Consider the following 16,372-nt stretch of genomic DNA (forward strand, 5'->3'; position numbering starts at 1 on the left):
ATGTAATTTTGCTCAGAATGTTCTCGCTCAACGTTCCTAATATTATGCATGCAAATCCTTTGCTTTCTGCGCATGCGCCTTTGTTGTAAACTGTACGATTTGACGAAGAGCGCCAGCTTTAAACGTCATCCTTCTGTGAGCAAAAAATATATAAAAACTTGATGATTGTTAAGCCTATTACTTAATTTTGGTATTTTCGTAGCCTATGCGGTTGGAACTATATTTATCTTTCATAAAACTGTAAAAAATGTTGAGTTTATGAAGAAATAACTTAACATAGAAATGTAAACATTATTTAATTTAGAAATATTCACTTTATAAAGAAAGAAAGAGAAACTGACTCATTTCTACGTCTATTCCACAATTAATTATTTGTAAATCAAACTCTTTCTTATTAGTTTTGACTTTGTTTTTCAGCGGTGAAACCGAGGTTTCTGGAAACTTTTCGAGAGGAAATTATTTACCCAAGTTCCGATATTTCACTAAAATGCGTGGCCCAGGGTCAGCCTCTTCCAAAGGTCACTTGGACGCTAAACAAACAAGTTATACCGGAGAGCCGACGAATTCGACAAGGAGACTTCGTTACCGAAAAAGACACAGTTCACAGTTACGTGAACATCACGCAAGCTGAAATAGGCGACGGTGGTGACTTCACGTGCATCGCGGAAAATGATGGCGGGAGAGTTGCAAGCACGGCTCCTGTGAAGATTCACGGGCCTCCGACGGCACTGCCACCTCGCGAGAGAACTGTTCTAGCGGGAACATCAGAACATTTTAAATGTCCAGTGGCCGGATATCCTTTGGTTAACTTCTCTTGAAGAAGGTAAGACCGATTATTCCAGCAATGGATATAATCGGTTTACGTTACCATAGAAACTAAAGATTTTGAGCAATTTCTGGGCACAATCGTATTCAAACTAATGAATTAAATTAGACTGACTGTCGGTGTGACAGTTCTGACAAGAAGATTCCGGATGTCTGTCTGCTAGCTCCGTTATAAGGATATTCAGTTACTATGGGAACAGAAGACACTGTACAGTGTGCAAACGTTGAGCAGTGGAACTTCCAACTGTCGTTGTTGGAAGAAGGAAAATATAACAGAGTGGTTATTGCGCAAAACAGAACTAGGTTTTTATCGTTAACTGGGAGTAGGCCTAAATAAAAATAATAACTTGGTATGCCCGTGTGAAAACACCTAATTAAAAGTGTAAACACGAGGGCATGTCTAATGAATCGAATATTTCCATCCACAGAGAATAAAAACATTATTTTATTCGTGGGCCAAAGTTATGGATAAACGATAAATGGAGACTAGTTTTGTTATGTTCCGGAGTACCAATAAATATACGAATAATTAAACACTGAATACACATAATATTTAGAAAAGGATTTTTTTGAGAGCAACAATGGAAACTGGAAAAAAATCAAAGTTATTTTTAGTTTTTTCCGCGCAAGATCATATAATTAATTACATGGTATATTTATTGACTCGACGTAACCCTATCATTTCCACGTATTTATTTGTATACTTACGTGCTTGATTTTAAACTGTTAAACTTGTGGCGTTTCTCAGGATACGATACCACAGTAAGTTTACGTGAATGTACTTGTTTCATTAATGACATTCTAATAATCACAACTAAGCCTATTATAACAGGTGGATCTGTTACTAAAGGTTCGTGTTTTGTATAACACTCACCAGGTGACGATGTTCTACCGTCCAGTAGCCGCCACACGTTGAAAGACACGGGGGAGTTTGTGCTGCGTGCTGCTCACAAGAGTGTTGATGAGGGAACCTATGTCTGCACTGCGTGGGGTCCGAACGGTCATTCAGCAGATGGGGTTGTGAACCTTCGTGTAGCAGGTTCGTAGATCTTTTTATGTATCAAGATGGTGATACAACTGATTCTGTGTTATACTTCACTGATTAATGAAGATTTACTAAGGTAACACAAGACTGGTAAGTTATCCCGTTATCACCACCAGATTGAAGACAGTACTTTGGTATGGTTCTTTGTATGTATGCATGCAGAACCGGGCAGGTTCTGTTGCTAAACAATCTTATGTTCTGTGTTTTATGTAATTACATTAAAATATTAGTACTTTTTAAACATCTCAACACTTTAACTGTTCGATCCCCGGGGTAAGTTTCAACTTACATCGGCTAGTTTATAGTTTCACCCAACTTACATCGGCTAGTTTATAGTTTCACCCAAGTTACATCGGCTAGTTTATAGTTTCACCCAAGTTACATCGGCTAGTTTATAGTTTCACCCAAGTTACATCGGCTAGTTTTTAGTTTCACCCAATGTACATCGGCTAGTTTGTAGTTCCACCTGACTTACATCGGCTAGTTTATAGTTCCACCCCTTTCTCTTCACTCCACCCCCAATGCAATTTTCTTACGCTTTAGTGACTTAATAACTAATTATCTGTTGCTTAGATAGTGGCCGGGCACGTGACCTGCCAGGCCCGTCATTGGTACACCAATTATCCTAATCAATCGTATCATTCGGTAGCCATAATGCTACACTCGTTTATCCACCATTCAAGTTTCTTTTGTTGTAGAGTTGGTTCACTATTTTGTAATTCTTCAGGTATTTAAGTAACTCACAGGTATAACAAAGTGATGGTTTGTGTGAAGTTCAGATTATGACGTCTACACGGAAAGACGAAATTAAACAATTTCGTTTTATGAATGAAAAATCTTTACTCTGTGATATGGATCTTTGTGAATGTTTGTACGTATGGATCTGTGTATCTCTGTGTGAATCTATGTACGTATGGATCTGTGTATCTCTGTGTTAATGTATGTACAAATAGATCCGTGTATGTCTGTGTGAATGTGTGTACGTATGGGTCTGTGTGAATCTATGTACGTATGGATCTGTGTATGTCTGTGTGAACCTATGTACGTATGGATCTGTGTATGCCTGTGTGAACCTATGTACGTATGGACCTGTGTATGTCTGTGTGAACCTATGTACGTATGGATCTGTGTATGTCTGTGTGAATCTATGTACGTATGGATCCGTGTATGTCTGTGTAGTCAGGTAAAGTAATAATAATTACAAACAGGCTGTTTGGATCGTGTTTTCTTTTAATACATTTTTATACGTGTACACCATTATCAATCAATATTAAAGTGTTTAGTGTTTTGACAGACCAGAGTTAAAACTACTTTCAAATTATAATTTAATTAATGAAGGCAGTCCTATAAATGCTCAGAAGCTATATAAGTGAATGAACAAGATAATAAAGTCCGATAATGATTAGCTTGCACTGGATATGCGAATGAGCACTTTTATTGTTAATGACATAATTAGGAAATTGTAGACCACCACCAGGTGGTAATATGAAAAATTATCCTTCGTCTTTACATTCGAACAGTTTTGTATGTAATCTGTATTTGAATACCAAGAGCTGAGCTCGTTACTGTAATATGTAATTATACATATATCGCGCTTTGTAGCTGTAGATGCGTTATAAGGGTGATGGTCAGATCCCATTATTCAGTCAGATAAGACTGGTTGTTGTTAACTAGCTGCCTTCTTTCAAGTTTATTATTTCAAAAATAGAGGCGGCTAGCGCTAATGGCTTTTAAGCAGCTTTGAGCGAATTACCAACATAAAAGTGGTTACCAAATAATGGTAATATTTAATAGCTCACCCTGGTGTCCATTAAAATACAGCATAGATAATATTTTATATAAAATGGGCATACATATATGAGAAATGATAGCATGTGCTACAAACTCGGATGGTTTAAGCCTCCTAATAGCTCAATAAGCTTATAACACCTAAATGAGCATATCAATTGTTTAAGAAACAAACAAATTTCTATATTTGTGATTCATGTAAAGAATATTTGTATCTGTAGTTGTCTGTTTCTATAACTGAACCAATAAATATTTAGAAAGATTCTATAGAATAGGTTTAAGATAAAATAACAATTATGATGAATATGTTCATCTTGCAAGTCCTGATGAAACATCTTGTTGGGGGCTCACATCCCGTGAGTTATTAGCCAGAAAAAGTTAATCGTTTTTACTTTAATATCAAACCCATTGATCCAGTGCCATTATGCAAACAGAAATTGTGTTTATTTTATATATATTGTGAATCGTCATGCCGGTCCGAGTGTTCGCCTGTCTCTCGTTTACGGCGACGGCTTCCCGTGTGGTGTTTAAAAACCTGCGCATGCAAATTTAGCTCAAAGTTCACGTTTCAGATGACGGGAGAACAGGCGTGAATTGTGTTGGTGACAAATTTTATTTGGATATTATATAATAAATTATTAGGAATTAATCACACTTTCATTTTCATGAGATACACGATTTAAATAATAAAGATGTAACTTTGTTATAACTTATTGTTGAGCGGCTGTTAGCATGACTGAAATGCTCAACAATTGCTTTTCACGGTAGGTGGAATAAAGTCCATGAAATAATTGGCACAAATAGATTAATTTGAACTTTGTGGTTATTTTTTCACATTTTCTCTTCTAATTTTAGGCCCGGCATGGCCAGGTGGGTTAAGGCGTTCGACTCGTAATCTGAGGGTCGCGGTTTCGAATCCCCGTCGCACCAAACATGCTCGCCTTTTCAGCTATAGGGGTGTTATAATGTAACGGCCAATCCCACTATTCGTTGGTAAAAGAGTAGCCCAAGAGTTGGCAGTGGGTGGTGATGACTAGCTGCCTTCCCTCTGGTCTTACACTGCTAAACTAGGGATGGCGAGCGCAGATAGCCTTCGAGTAGCTTTGCGCGAAATTCAAAAACAAACTAACCCTCTTCTAATTTCAGTTGCCCCAGAGGTGGATCCTCTCTCGTTTCCAGGGAGTTTGGAGGAAGGAAGACGAACGAGCCTTCAGTGCATGGTGTCTGCAGGGGATGTCCCCATTTTGATCCAGTGGACTAAAGATGGCAAACCTTTGAATCCAACAAGCCTAGAGATCAAGGTCAAATCCTTCAACCAATATGCTTCCACCCTGTTCTTCGAGAAGTTGAGCCAGCAACATAGCGGCAACTACACGTGCACAGCGTCCAACCCTTTGGCTACTGACAGTCGAACCGCTGAATTAACTGTCCGGGGTAGTATTGTCATTAATGACCGCCTATAATATTATACCTTGTTTGTCCTCTGAAAATTATGTTAAAGAATTCACTGTTTAGGTTTATGACGTATTGTGTATCCAGTTGCTAGATAGATAAGTGTTTATGTTGTTTACATGAGTTTTATAAAGATTTTTATATTCCCACTGATTTTTTTTCCAATTTAGTGTTTATGACATCATTTCCGTTTAAAAAATTAAAAGTTATAGACTACTGCACGTGCAAGTTTTCTTACGCTCTAAGAAAGTACAGTTGTGAATATTCAAATAATATGACTTCCTGTATCTTTTTACTTACGATATGATATTTTGTATAAAGTTAGAGAAAAACCGAACTATTTAAACTTTATTGAACAATGGAACAAAAGATAATGATTAAACGTAAATATTTTAAAATGTTTTTACTGTATTTGCAGTGGAACCCAGGTGGAGTGTCCAACCAACAGACGGCGCTGTAGTATTAGGGGGACAAACCTTCTTCGACTGCCAAGCTGAAGGATATCCTCAGCCAGTACTGCGGTGGAAGAAGTCTTCAGGTTAGAACACTTTTCATGTATTTGTTTGTTTGTTTTTGAATTTCGCGCAATGCTACACGATTCGTTAGCTGTCCCTAATTTATCAGTGTAAGACAAGAGGGAAGGCAGTTAGTCATCACCACCCACTGCCAACTCTTGCGCTACTTTTTTACCAACGAATAGTGGGATTGACCATCACATTATGCCGCCCCCACGACTGAAAGGGCGAGCGGGTTTGGTGTGACGGGGATTCGAACCCGCGACCCTCGGATTACGAGTCGAGTGCCTTAATCACCTGGCCTGCTTTTGATTTGGATACTGAGGACACCTCTAAACCAAAATTTTATGAAACTATTTACTTTGCTATTTTACACTTCATAGTATTGTATTTGAGGAAACCGATTTTCTTCAAAATATAAGTATTTTCCTCACCTAAATCTCGAATATCGCTGAAGTATATAAAACTAAAGGAAACAGTATATATACGAGTGTATATATTATGATCATAGGGTTAAGCCTAACAATAGTGGTGTAAGGAACTGTTAAATATCTAGTTATGATAATAAAAATGTTGTCAATTTTCTAACCTTGCAGCGCACTCTAGAGGGAGGAAACCATCAATAAATATTAACTCTTTGAAGGATTTTATTTGTTTTCGACATCGTTTTGTAGACATATTCGCGTCACAGAAATTACATTTATCTGTCCATCTCTCTCTGTCTCTCAGTCTGTATATATATGGCACAAAAATATGTGTGTCTGTCTGTTATTTAACTACTCCAACGTCGCTGAGCTAATCTGAACCAAATTTTGTAGGATGATAGTTTGTAGCTAAGGGAATGTTATTGAAGGTTCACAACCCCCCATCCACCACATTATTGCTTTTATTGAGCATTTATTATCTTTGGCTCAAGTTAACGTTAACTATATTCATAGATGGCGCTACGTCCTTACATCAAAAAGGATTTATTAATATAACACCACACACAGTATGTGTGGAGAGGGCACACAAATGTCTTATGTACCTTAGAGAGTGCACTGGTGTTTCTACAACAGTCATCATAAGACTGATACGAAGAGCCATTTGTTGACCTGTGACTTTTGAACTTCGGCCCGCAAGACAGTATTCTTCTACATTAACCAGTCCTAAATAATATAGAAGAATACTGCCAGAAATATAGAATGAAAATAAATATTCCGAAAAACCAAGTAATACTTTTCACCAGATTAAATAAACTAAAAAAAAAGATCTATCAAAGTTATACACGAACGGATCACTTTTACAGACTGCTACATTTTTAGGATTAACTAATGATACCAAATTAACGTGGATACAGCATACTAACAATATCCTGGCTAGGATCTGGAAAAGAGCAGATTATGCAAGAAGCCTATCGGGTAAAAATCAAGGCACATCACCTGATAATATAATAAAAATCTACAAAACATACATTAGACCTATAATAGAATACGCATGTCCAGCCTGGATAAACATAACACAAAAACAATTACACGAACTACAAAAAATACAAAATTCAATCCTAATTTCAACCTATAAAGTACCCTGCAGTATTTCATCCACATGTATACAAACACAGAGACAGTATCTGATAGACTCTTGTATAATACACTAAATTATTTTAATAAAAATGATTTATTGTGTGATCGTCACAGATACTACGTACAACATAGTCCTAAGTACCTCTCTACTATAAATATATAGTTAAGAAACATAAATCAAGCTGGCCACCATGCGGTAGACGTTTAAAACTAGTATAATATACATAGTTTTGTTTTCTGTCTTTCTTTCTCTCTTCTTTCTTTGTTAAATTTATATAAATATATTTAAAAATAAATAAAAATAATAATGACAAAATATAAAAAAGAAGAAAATAAAAAACCTGGGTCGCTGTTTCTTCTTACAAAGTCACCCTGATCATAGCATGATGTATGTCTTTACAAAGTCACCCTGATCATAGCATGATGTATGTCTTTACAAAGTCACCCGGATCATAGCATGATGTATGTCCTTACAAAGTCACCCAGATCATAGCATAGTGTATGTAATATTTTAAGTACATGAATACTGTAATAACACGTTATGAAATAAATAAATTGTGTTAAAGTTGGGATTTTTATGTTGTTTATCATAACCACATATTTTCTCAAGTTCATAACCTGAACGAAGGACGGATACCTTAACTTGTGGTACAACAATACATGACAATATGTAACAACCAATACAGAACTATTTTTACGAGCGGACGAGCCACAAGCATGAACAGTGTAAAGTTATCACACACATTCTGTATCGCCTTAATGTGGAAACTGAAACCATATTTCAAATACACATTTAGAACTGGGGAGACTAGAAACTCGTGGCTGATTAATTTTTAGAGAGTTAAGACGATACACCTCTGTTAAACCACTATAGTTGAGCTAAATATTTTACACTGCAGAACGTGTTAAAGATCTGGTTACCAAACAAATATGTCGTATCGTTACGTCCAATTATGCAAATAATTCGTGTCTCTTTTAAAACTAACTATCGCTATTTATCTTGGTAAATTTGTTTGATACCATAGATATTAACAAGACAGCCATGTTCTTAGAAGTGTTAGAATTAGTAGTGTTAAAATGGTCCGGCATGGCCAGGTGGTTAAGGCACTCGACTCGTAATCTGAGGGTCGCGGTTTCGAATCCCCGTCGCACCAAACACGCTCGTCTTTTCAGCCGTGGGGACGTTATAATGAGACGGTCAATCCCACTTTTCGTTGGTAAAAGAGTAGCCTAAGAGTTGGCAATGGGTGGTGATGACTAGCTGCCTTACCTCTAGTCTTACACCGCTAAATTAGGAACGGCTAGCGCAGATAGCCCTCGTGTAGTTTTGCGCGAAATTCAGAACAAACCAAACTACTGTTAAAGGCAATATTGTTTATCTCTAGGTTATATTCAAGTTAGATTATGGGCTTTAACTGAGAGACCAGTTCGATTGTCTTGCTGGCAGATGGATTTTCCGTTGTGGTTACAGTTGTATCTTCAGTGATACAGTTCAGTTTGTTGAAGGTTTCCTACAATCATTAAATAGTGAAATTTAACAATGAGAATAACTTTAAAAGTAAAGACCTTACTCTGTGGTTAAAATGTCCTCATCAGGAAGGACAATATAACCAATGAACAGAAGATGATATTGGTATCAAACTAAAGACCATCTGATTTTCATTTGGAAATTTTTTTGGATGAGTTGAAAGTGCTATGATATATATTTATCTTTTCGATACATTGTTAGGACTCTTTCGAACGAAGCCTAGTCTTAGCGTTCCGTACTGTGAATCTGCATTTTATGATTTGTGTTCCTTTGCAACAAATTCGCTGTGGGTGCGTTACAAGAGTGTTTTTCAAATACATATGAATTGATATTAGAGTAACACATGGACTGGCCTTCCACCTTGTCAATCAGTTCCAAATTAATGATGGCCAACACAGGTGGCTTTTATTGACCTTCAAAGTTTTAGAATTCGAGTTAATGTTTTGTAAACGTCCGTCCTTTTATTTGTTTATTTTTGTTTGCTATTAAGGACAAACCTAAACAGTGAGTCATCTATACTGTGTTTATTGAAACCTAAGTGTTAACACTGAAAGCATTTAGGCTTACTGCTAAATGTTAACACTGAAAGCTTTTAGGCTTACTGCTAAATGTTAACACTGAAAGCCTTTAGGCTCACTGCTAAATGTTAACACTGAAAGCTTTTAGGCTTACTGCTAAATGTTAACACTGAAAGCCTTTAGGCTCACTGCTAAATGTTAACAGTGAAAGCCTTTAGGCTTACTGCTAAATGTTAACACTGAAAGCCTTTAGGCTCACTGCTAAATGTTAACACTGAAAGCCTTTAGGCTCACTGCTAAGTGTTAACAGTGAAAGACTTTAGGCTTACTGCTAAGTGTTAACAGTGAAAGCCTTTAGGCTTACTGCTAAGTGTTAACAGTGAAAGCCTTTAGGCTCACTGCTAAGTGTTAACACTGAAAGCCTTTAGGCTTACTGCTAAGTGTTAACAGTGAAAGCCTTTAGGCTTACTGCTAAGTGATCATGAAGGGCTTTCGTTTATTTTATTTTTTAACTGAACCAAGTTCTTTTTACTGCCACCAGAGGTCAAGGACAAGCAGACCTTCACTCAGGTTATGAGTAACGCCAAGCAACAGGTTTTGGAGAACGGTTCGCTAGTGATTGTGGACGTCGCACCTAACGATAGTGGAGAGTATCTCTGTCAGGCTTATAATGGAGTCGGTCCTGGCTTGTCAAAAGTCGTCACTCTGTCAGTGTATGGTAAATTATTTCTGTACATCTTGTAGCTAATTCCGACACATGTAGCACACTAAATATGGTAACTAAATTATTCTTAAACTAATTTATGTCATCACACTAAATTATTGTACATGCCCCCATTAATCCTGAACGAGAAGTTTTTTTATTAATTGGATTTTTGGGCTGTAAATTGGAGGATTCAGTGTCCAAGACGTGATTCTGCTGAGGGTGTTGTGTATATTCAGCTGTAGGCGCGTTATAAATGAGACAGTCAATTGCGTTATTCGATTCAAGGAGCTGTTGAATCGAGTAACAATAAACCAAAATTAAGCACTGTTATACTTGTCCAGCAGGGGTCTCTGAAATGCCTAATTATTTCACGTTCACACTCTTATAAATAATGACACTGTGACTAAAAAGGTTTTAAAATAATGTGATTCTACCTGGTCTCGAAATTTTCTGACTTTAACTTCAAAATACAAACTCAGAACTACTTTGTTGGCTACAAAGCCCAGCCAGCAACATTACCTTGTTCATGTTTACACGTTAAATTATACAAGGACTCAAACCTGGAAATGTATAAACATATTCTTATTGCAATAATTATTTTGAAATCATAACAAACTAGGCCTTCTGGGCCTAATAATGATGTCATCGTGTCCACCACTGACACTTCATGGCCAGACATGTAATCATTAAACGCATGTCATTGATGAACAAGTAATTATAAAACACAGCATTACAATATACAACTGGCTATCCATATACAACTGGCTATCCACTTTGTTAAGACCTATACTTAGTAATGTGTTCGGTCACCTTTTGCCAAAATAACAGCCGTGATTCGGCCTGTCATAAAATGCACAGGGTATTGGAAAGTGGTCCGAGAAGTTCTGTCCAAGAGTAATTACTACTCTACGCAGTTCTTAGAGTGAGTGTACAGAGAATATTTATGGCGAAATGTATTTTTCAAGCTCATCCCACAGATGTTCAAATGGATTAAGATCCAGTAATTGTGGCGGCCATGATCCTTAAACAATGCCAATACAGTTTGAGGATGGCAGATGGAGTCTTTTTGGTTACGGAAGTAACTTATTCATGAGGGTAACATGAAGCATCACCAGGTGTATTTCATAATAGGGTAACATGAAGCATCACCAGGTGTATTTGAAAAGAAGTGATGCTCAGAGAGTAACATGAAGCATCACCTGGTGTATTTGAAAAGAAGTGATGCTCAGAGAGTAACATGAAGCATCACCTGGTGTATTTGAAAAGAAGTGATGCTCAGAGAGTAACATGAAGCATCACCTGGTGTATTTGAAAAGAAGTGATGCTCAGAGAGTAACATGAAGCATCACCTGGTGTATTTGAAAAGAAGTGATGCTCAGAGAGTAACATGAAGCATCACCTGGTGTATTTGAAAGAAGTGATGCTCAGAGAGTAACATGAAGCATCACCAGGTGTATTTGAAAGAAGTGATGCTCAGAGAGTAACATGAAGCATCACCTGGTGTATTTGAAAAGAAGTGATGCTCAGAGAGTAACATGAAGCATCACCTGGTGTATTTGAAAAGAAGTGATGCTCAGAGAGTAACATGAAGCATCACCTGGTGTATTTCATAACAGGGTAACATGAAGCATCACCAGGTGTATTTCATAACAGGGTAACATGAAGCATCACCTGGTGTATTTCATAATAGGGTAACATGAAGCATCACCTGGTGTATTTCATAATAGGGTAACATGAAGCATCACCTGGTGTATTTCATAATAGGGTAACATGAAGCATCACCTGGTGTATTTCATAATAGGGTAACATGAAGCATCACCTGGTGTATTTCATAATAGGGTAACATGAAGCATCACCTGGTGTATTTCATAATAGGGTAACATGAAGCATCACCTGGTGTATTTCATAATAGGGTAACATGAAGCATCACCTGGTGTATTTCATAATAGGGTAACATGAAGCATCACCAGGTGTATTTCATAACAGGGTAACATGAAGCATCACCTGGTGTATTTCATAATAGGGTAACATGAAGCATCACCTGGTGTATTTCATAATAGGGTAACATGAAGCATCACCTGGTGTATTTCATAATAGGGTAACATGAAGCATCACCTGGTGTATTTCATAATAGGGTAACATGAAGCATCACCAGGTGTATTTCATAACAGGGTAACATGAAGCATCACCTGGTGTATTTCATAATAGGGTAACATGAAGCATCACCTGGTGTATTTCATAATAGGGTAACATGAAGCATCACCTGGTGTATTTCATAATAGGGTAACATGAAGCATCACCTGGTGTATTTCATAATAGGGTAACATGAAGCATCACCAGGTGTATTTCATAACAGGGTAACATGAAGCATCACCTGGTGTATTTCATAATAGGGTAACATGAAGCATCACCTGGTGTATTTCATAATAGGGTAACATGAAGCATCACCAGGTGTATTTCATAACAGGGTAACATGAAGCATCACCTGGTGTATTTCATAATAGGGTAACATGAAGCATCACCTGGTGTATTTCATAATAGGGTAACATGAAGCATCACCTGGTGTATTTCATAATAGGGTAACATGAAGCATCACCTGGTGTATTTCATAATAGGGTAACATGAAGCATCACCTGGTGTATTTCATAACAGGGTAACATGAAGCATCACCTGGTGTATTTCATAATAGGGTAACATGAAGCATCACCTGGTGTATTTCATAATAGGGTAACATGAAGCATCACCTGGTGTATTTCATAATAGGGTAACATGAAGCATCACCAGGTGTATTTCATAATAGGGTAACATGAAGCATCACCAGGTGTATTTCATAATAGGGTAACATGAAGCATCACCTGGTGTATTTCATAATAGGGTAACATGAAGCATCACCTGGTGTATTTCATAATAGGGTAACATGAAGCATCACCTGGTGTATTTCATAACAGGGTAACATGAAGCATCACCTGGTGTATTTCATAATAGGGTAACATGAAGCATCACCTGGTGTATTTCATAATAGGGTAACATGAAGCATCACCAGGTGTATTTCATAATAGGGTAACATGAAGCATCACCTGGTGTATTTCATAATAGGGTAACATGAAGCATCACCTGGTGTATTTCATAATAGGGTAACATGAAGCATCACCTGGTGTATTTCATAATAGGGTAACATGAAGCATCACCAGGTGTATTTCATAATAGGGTAACATGAAGCATCACCTGGTGTATTTCATAATAGGGTAACATGAAACATCACCTGGTGTATTTCATAATAGGGTAACATGAAGCATCACCTGGTGTATTTCATAATAGGGTAACATGAAGCATCACCTGGTGTATTTCATAACAGGGTAACATGAAGCATCACCAGGTGTATTTCATAATAGGGTAACATGAAGCATCACCTGGTGTATTTCATAATAGGGTAACATGAAGCATCACCTGGTGTATTTCATAATAGGGTAACATGAAGCATCACCTGGTGTATTTCATAATAGGGTAACATGAAGCATCACCAGGTGTATTTCATAATAGGGTAACATGAAGCATCACCTGGTGTATTTCATAATAGGGTAACATGAAACATCACCTGGTGTATTTCATAATAGGGTAACATGAAGCATCACCTGGTGTATTTCATAATAGGGTAACATGAAACATCACCTGGTGTATTTCATAATAGGGTAACATGAAGCATCACCTGGTGTATTTCATAATAGGGTAACATGAAGCATCACCTGGTGTATTTCATAATAGGGTAACATGAAGCATCACCTGGTGTATTTCATAATAGGGTAACATGAAGCATCACCTGGTGTATTTCATAACAGGGTAACATGAAGCATCACCTGGTGTATTTCATAATAGGGTAACATGAAGCATCACCTGGTGTATTTCATAATAGGGTAACATGAAGCATCACCAGGTGTATTTCATAATAGGGTAACATGAAGCATCACCTGGTGTATTTCATAATAGGGTAACATGAAGCATCACCAGGTGTATTTCATAATAGGGTAACATGAAGCATCACCTGGTGTATTTCATAATAGGGTAACATGAAGCATCACCTGGTGTATTTCATAATAGGGTAACATGAAGCATCACCTGGTGTATTTCATAATAGGGTAACATGAAGCATCACCAGGTGTATTTCATAATAGGGTAACATGAAGCATCACCTGGTGTATTTCATAATAGGGTAACATGAAACATCACCTGGTGTATTTCATAATAGGGTAACATGAAGCATCACCTGGTGTATTTCATAATAGGGTAACATGAAACATCACCTGGTGTATTTCATAATAGGGTAACATGAAGCATCACCTGGTGTATTTCATAATAGGGTAACATGAAGCATCACCTGGTGTATTTCATAATAGGGTAACATGAAGCATCACCTGGTGTATTTCATAATAGGGTAACATGAAGCATCACCTGGTGTATTTCATAACAGGGTAACATGAAGCATCACCTGGTGTATTTCATAATAGGGTAACATGAAGCATCACCTGGTGTATTTCATAATAGGGTAACATGAAGCATCACCAGGTGTATTTCATAATAGGGTAACATGAAGCATCACCTGGTGTATTTCATAATAGGGTAACATGAAGCATCACCTGGTGTATTTCATAATAGGGTAACATGAAGCATCACCTGGTGTATTTCATAATAGGGTAACATGAAGCATCACCTGGTGTATTTCATAAGAAGTGATGCTCAGAGAGTAACATGAAGCATCACCTGGTGTATTTCATAATAGGGTAACATGAAGCATCACCAGGTGTATTTCATAAGAAGTGATGCTCAGAGAGTAACATGAAGCATCACCTGGTGTATTTCATAAGAAGTGATGCTCAGAGAGTAACATGAAGCATCACCTGGTGTATTTCATAAGAAGTGATGCTCAGAGAGTAACATGAAGCATCACCTGGTGTATTTCATAAGAAGTGATGCTCAGAGAGTAACATGAAGCATCACCTGGTGTATTTCATAAGAAGTGATGCTCAGAGAGTAACATGAAGCATCACCTGGTGTATTTCATAATAGGGTAACATGAAGCATCACCAGGTGTATTTCATAATAGGGTAACATGAAGCATCACCTGGTGTATTTGGAAAGAAGTGATGCTCAGAGAGTAACATGAAGCATCACCTGGTGTATTTCATAAGAAGTGATGCTCAGAGAGTAACATGAAGCATCACCTGGTGTATTTCATAATAGGGTAACATGAAGCATCACCAGGTGTATTTCATAATAGGGTAACATGAAGCATCACCTGGTGTATTTGGAAAGAAGTGATGCTCAGAGAGTAACATGAAGCATCACCTGGTGTATTTCATAATAGGGTAACATGAAGCATCACCTGGTGTATTTCATAATAGGGTAACATGAAGCATCACCAGGTGTATTTCATAATAGGGTAACATGAAGCATCACCTGGTGTATTTGGAAAGAAGTGATGCTCAGATGAGCTATGACATTCATTCTGCTTTCTCATAAAACGAGACAAGAAAACAGTTGAGACGAGATAAGAAAACATCAAATCATGACTTCGTCATCAGCATTCTGAACAGTTGAGACGAGATAAGAAAACATCAAATCATGACTTCGTCATCAGCATTCTGAACAGTTGAGACGAGATAAGAAAACATACATCAAATCATGACTTCGTCATCAGCATTCTGAACAGTTGAGACGAGATAAGAAAACATACATCAAATCATGACTTCGTCATCAGCATTCTGAACAGTTGAGACGAGACAAGAAAACATACATCAAATCATGACTTCGTCATCAGCATTCTGAACAGTTGAGACGAGATAAGAAAACATACATCAAATCATGACTTCGTCATCAGCATTCTGAACAGTTGAGACGAGACAAGAAAACATACATCAAATCATGACTTCGTCATCAGCATTCTGAACAGTTGAGACGAGACAAGAAAACATACATCAAATCATGACTTCGTCATCAGCATTCTGAACAGTTGAGACGAGACAAGAAAACATACATCAAATCATGACTTCGTCATCAGCATTCTGAACAGTTGAGACGAGATAAGAAAACATACATCAAATCATGACTTCGTCATCAGCATTCTGAACAGTTGAGACGAGGTAAGAAAACATACATCAAATCATGACTTCGTCATCAGCATTCTGAACAGTTGAGACGAGACAAGAAAACATACATCAAATCATGACTTCGTCATCAGCATTCTGAACAGTTGAGACGAGACAAGAAAACATACATCAAATCATGACTTTGTCATCAGCATTCTGAACAGTTGAGACGAGATAAGAAAACATACATCAAATCATGACTTCGTCATCAGCATTCTGAACAGTTGAGACGAGATAAGAAAACATACATCAAATCATGACTTCGTCATCAGCATTCTGAACAGTTGAGACGA

The 16,372-nt window shown here is 37.4% G+C and overlaps 2 protein-coding genes across 2 annotated transcripts in view; both read left to right on the forward strand.

Moving 5' to 3' along the window:
- The window catches only part of LOC143245803 (cell adhesion molecule Dscam1-like), an 80,292-nt gene extending 79,474 nt beyond the window's left edge, over positions 1-818 (forward strand). Inside the window, exon 7 of the mRNA XM_076492056.1 lies at positions 418-818. Coding sequence (XP_076348171.1) covers positions 418-818 — 401 coding nt within the window. The remainder of the gene's footprint in view (positions 1-417) is intronic.
- A 197-nt stretch (positions 819-1,015) lies between these two features.
- Positions 1,016-16,372, forward strand: part of LOC143245804 (cell adhesion molecule DSCAM-like) — a 37,050-nt gene continuing 21,693 nt past the window's right edge. Inside the window, exons 1-5 of the mRNA XM_076492057.1 lie at positions 1,016-1,148; positions 1,703-1,864; positions 4,805-5,092; positions 5,529-5,648; positions 9,775-9,951. Of these exons, the coding sequence (XP_076348172.1) occupies positions 1,016-1,148; positions 1,703-1,864; positions 4,805-5,092; positions 5,529-5,648; positions 9,775-9,951 (880 nt within the window). The remainder of the gene's footprint in view (positions 1,149-1,702; positions 1,865-4,804; positions 5,093-5,528; positions 5,649-9,774; positions 9,952-16,372) is intronic.

The sequence above is a fragment of the Tachypleus tridentatus genome, chromosome 3 (assembly GCF_004210375.1).
Source record: "Tachypleus tridentatus isolate NWPU-2018 chromosome 3, ASM421037v1, whole genome shotgun sequence".
Lineage (NCBI taxonomy): Eukaryota > Metazoa > Arthropoda > Merostomata > Xiphosura > Limulidae > Tachypleus > Tachypleus tridentatus.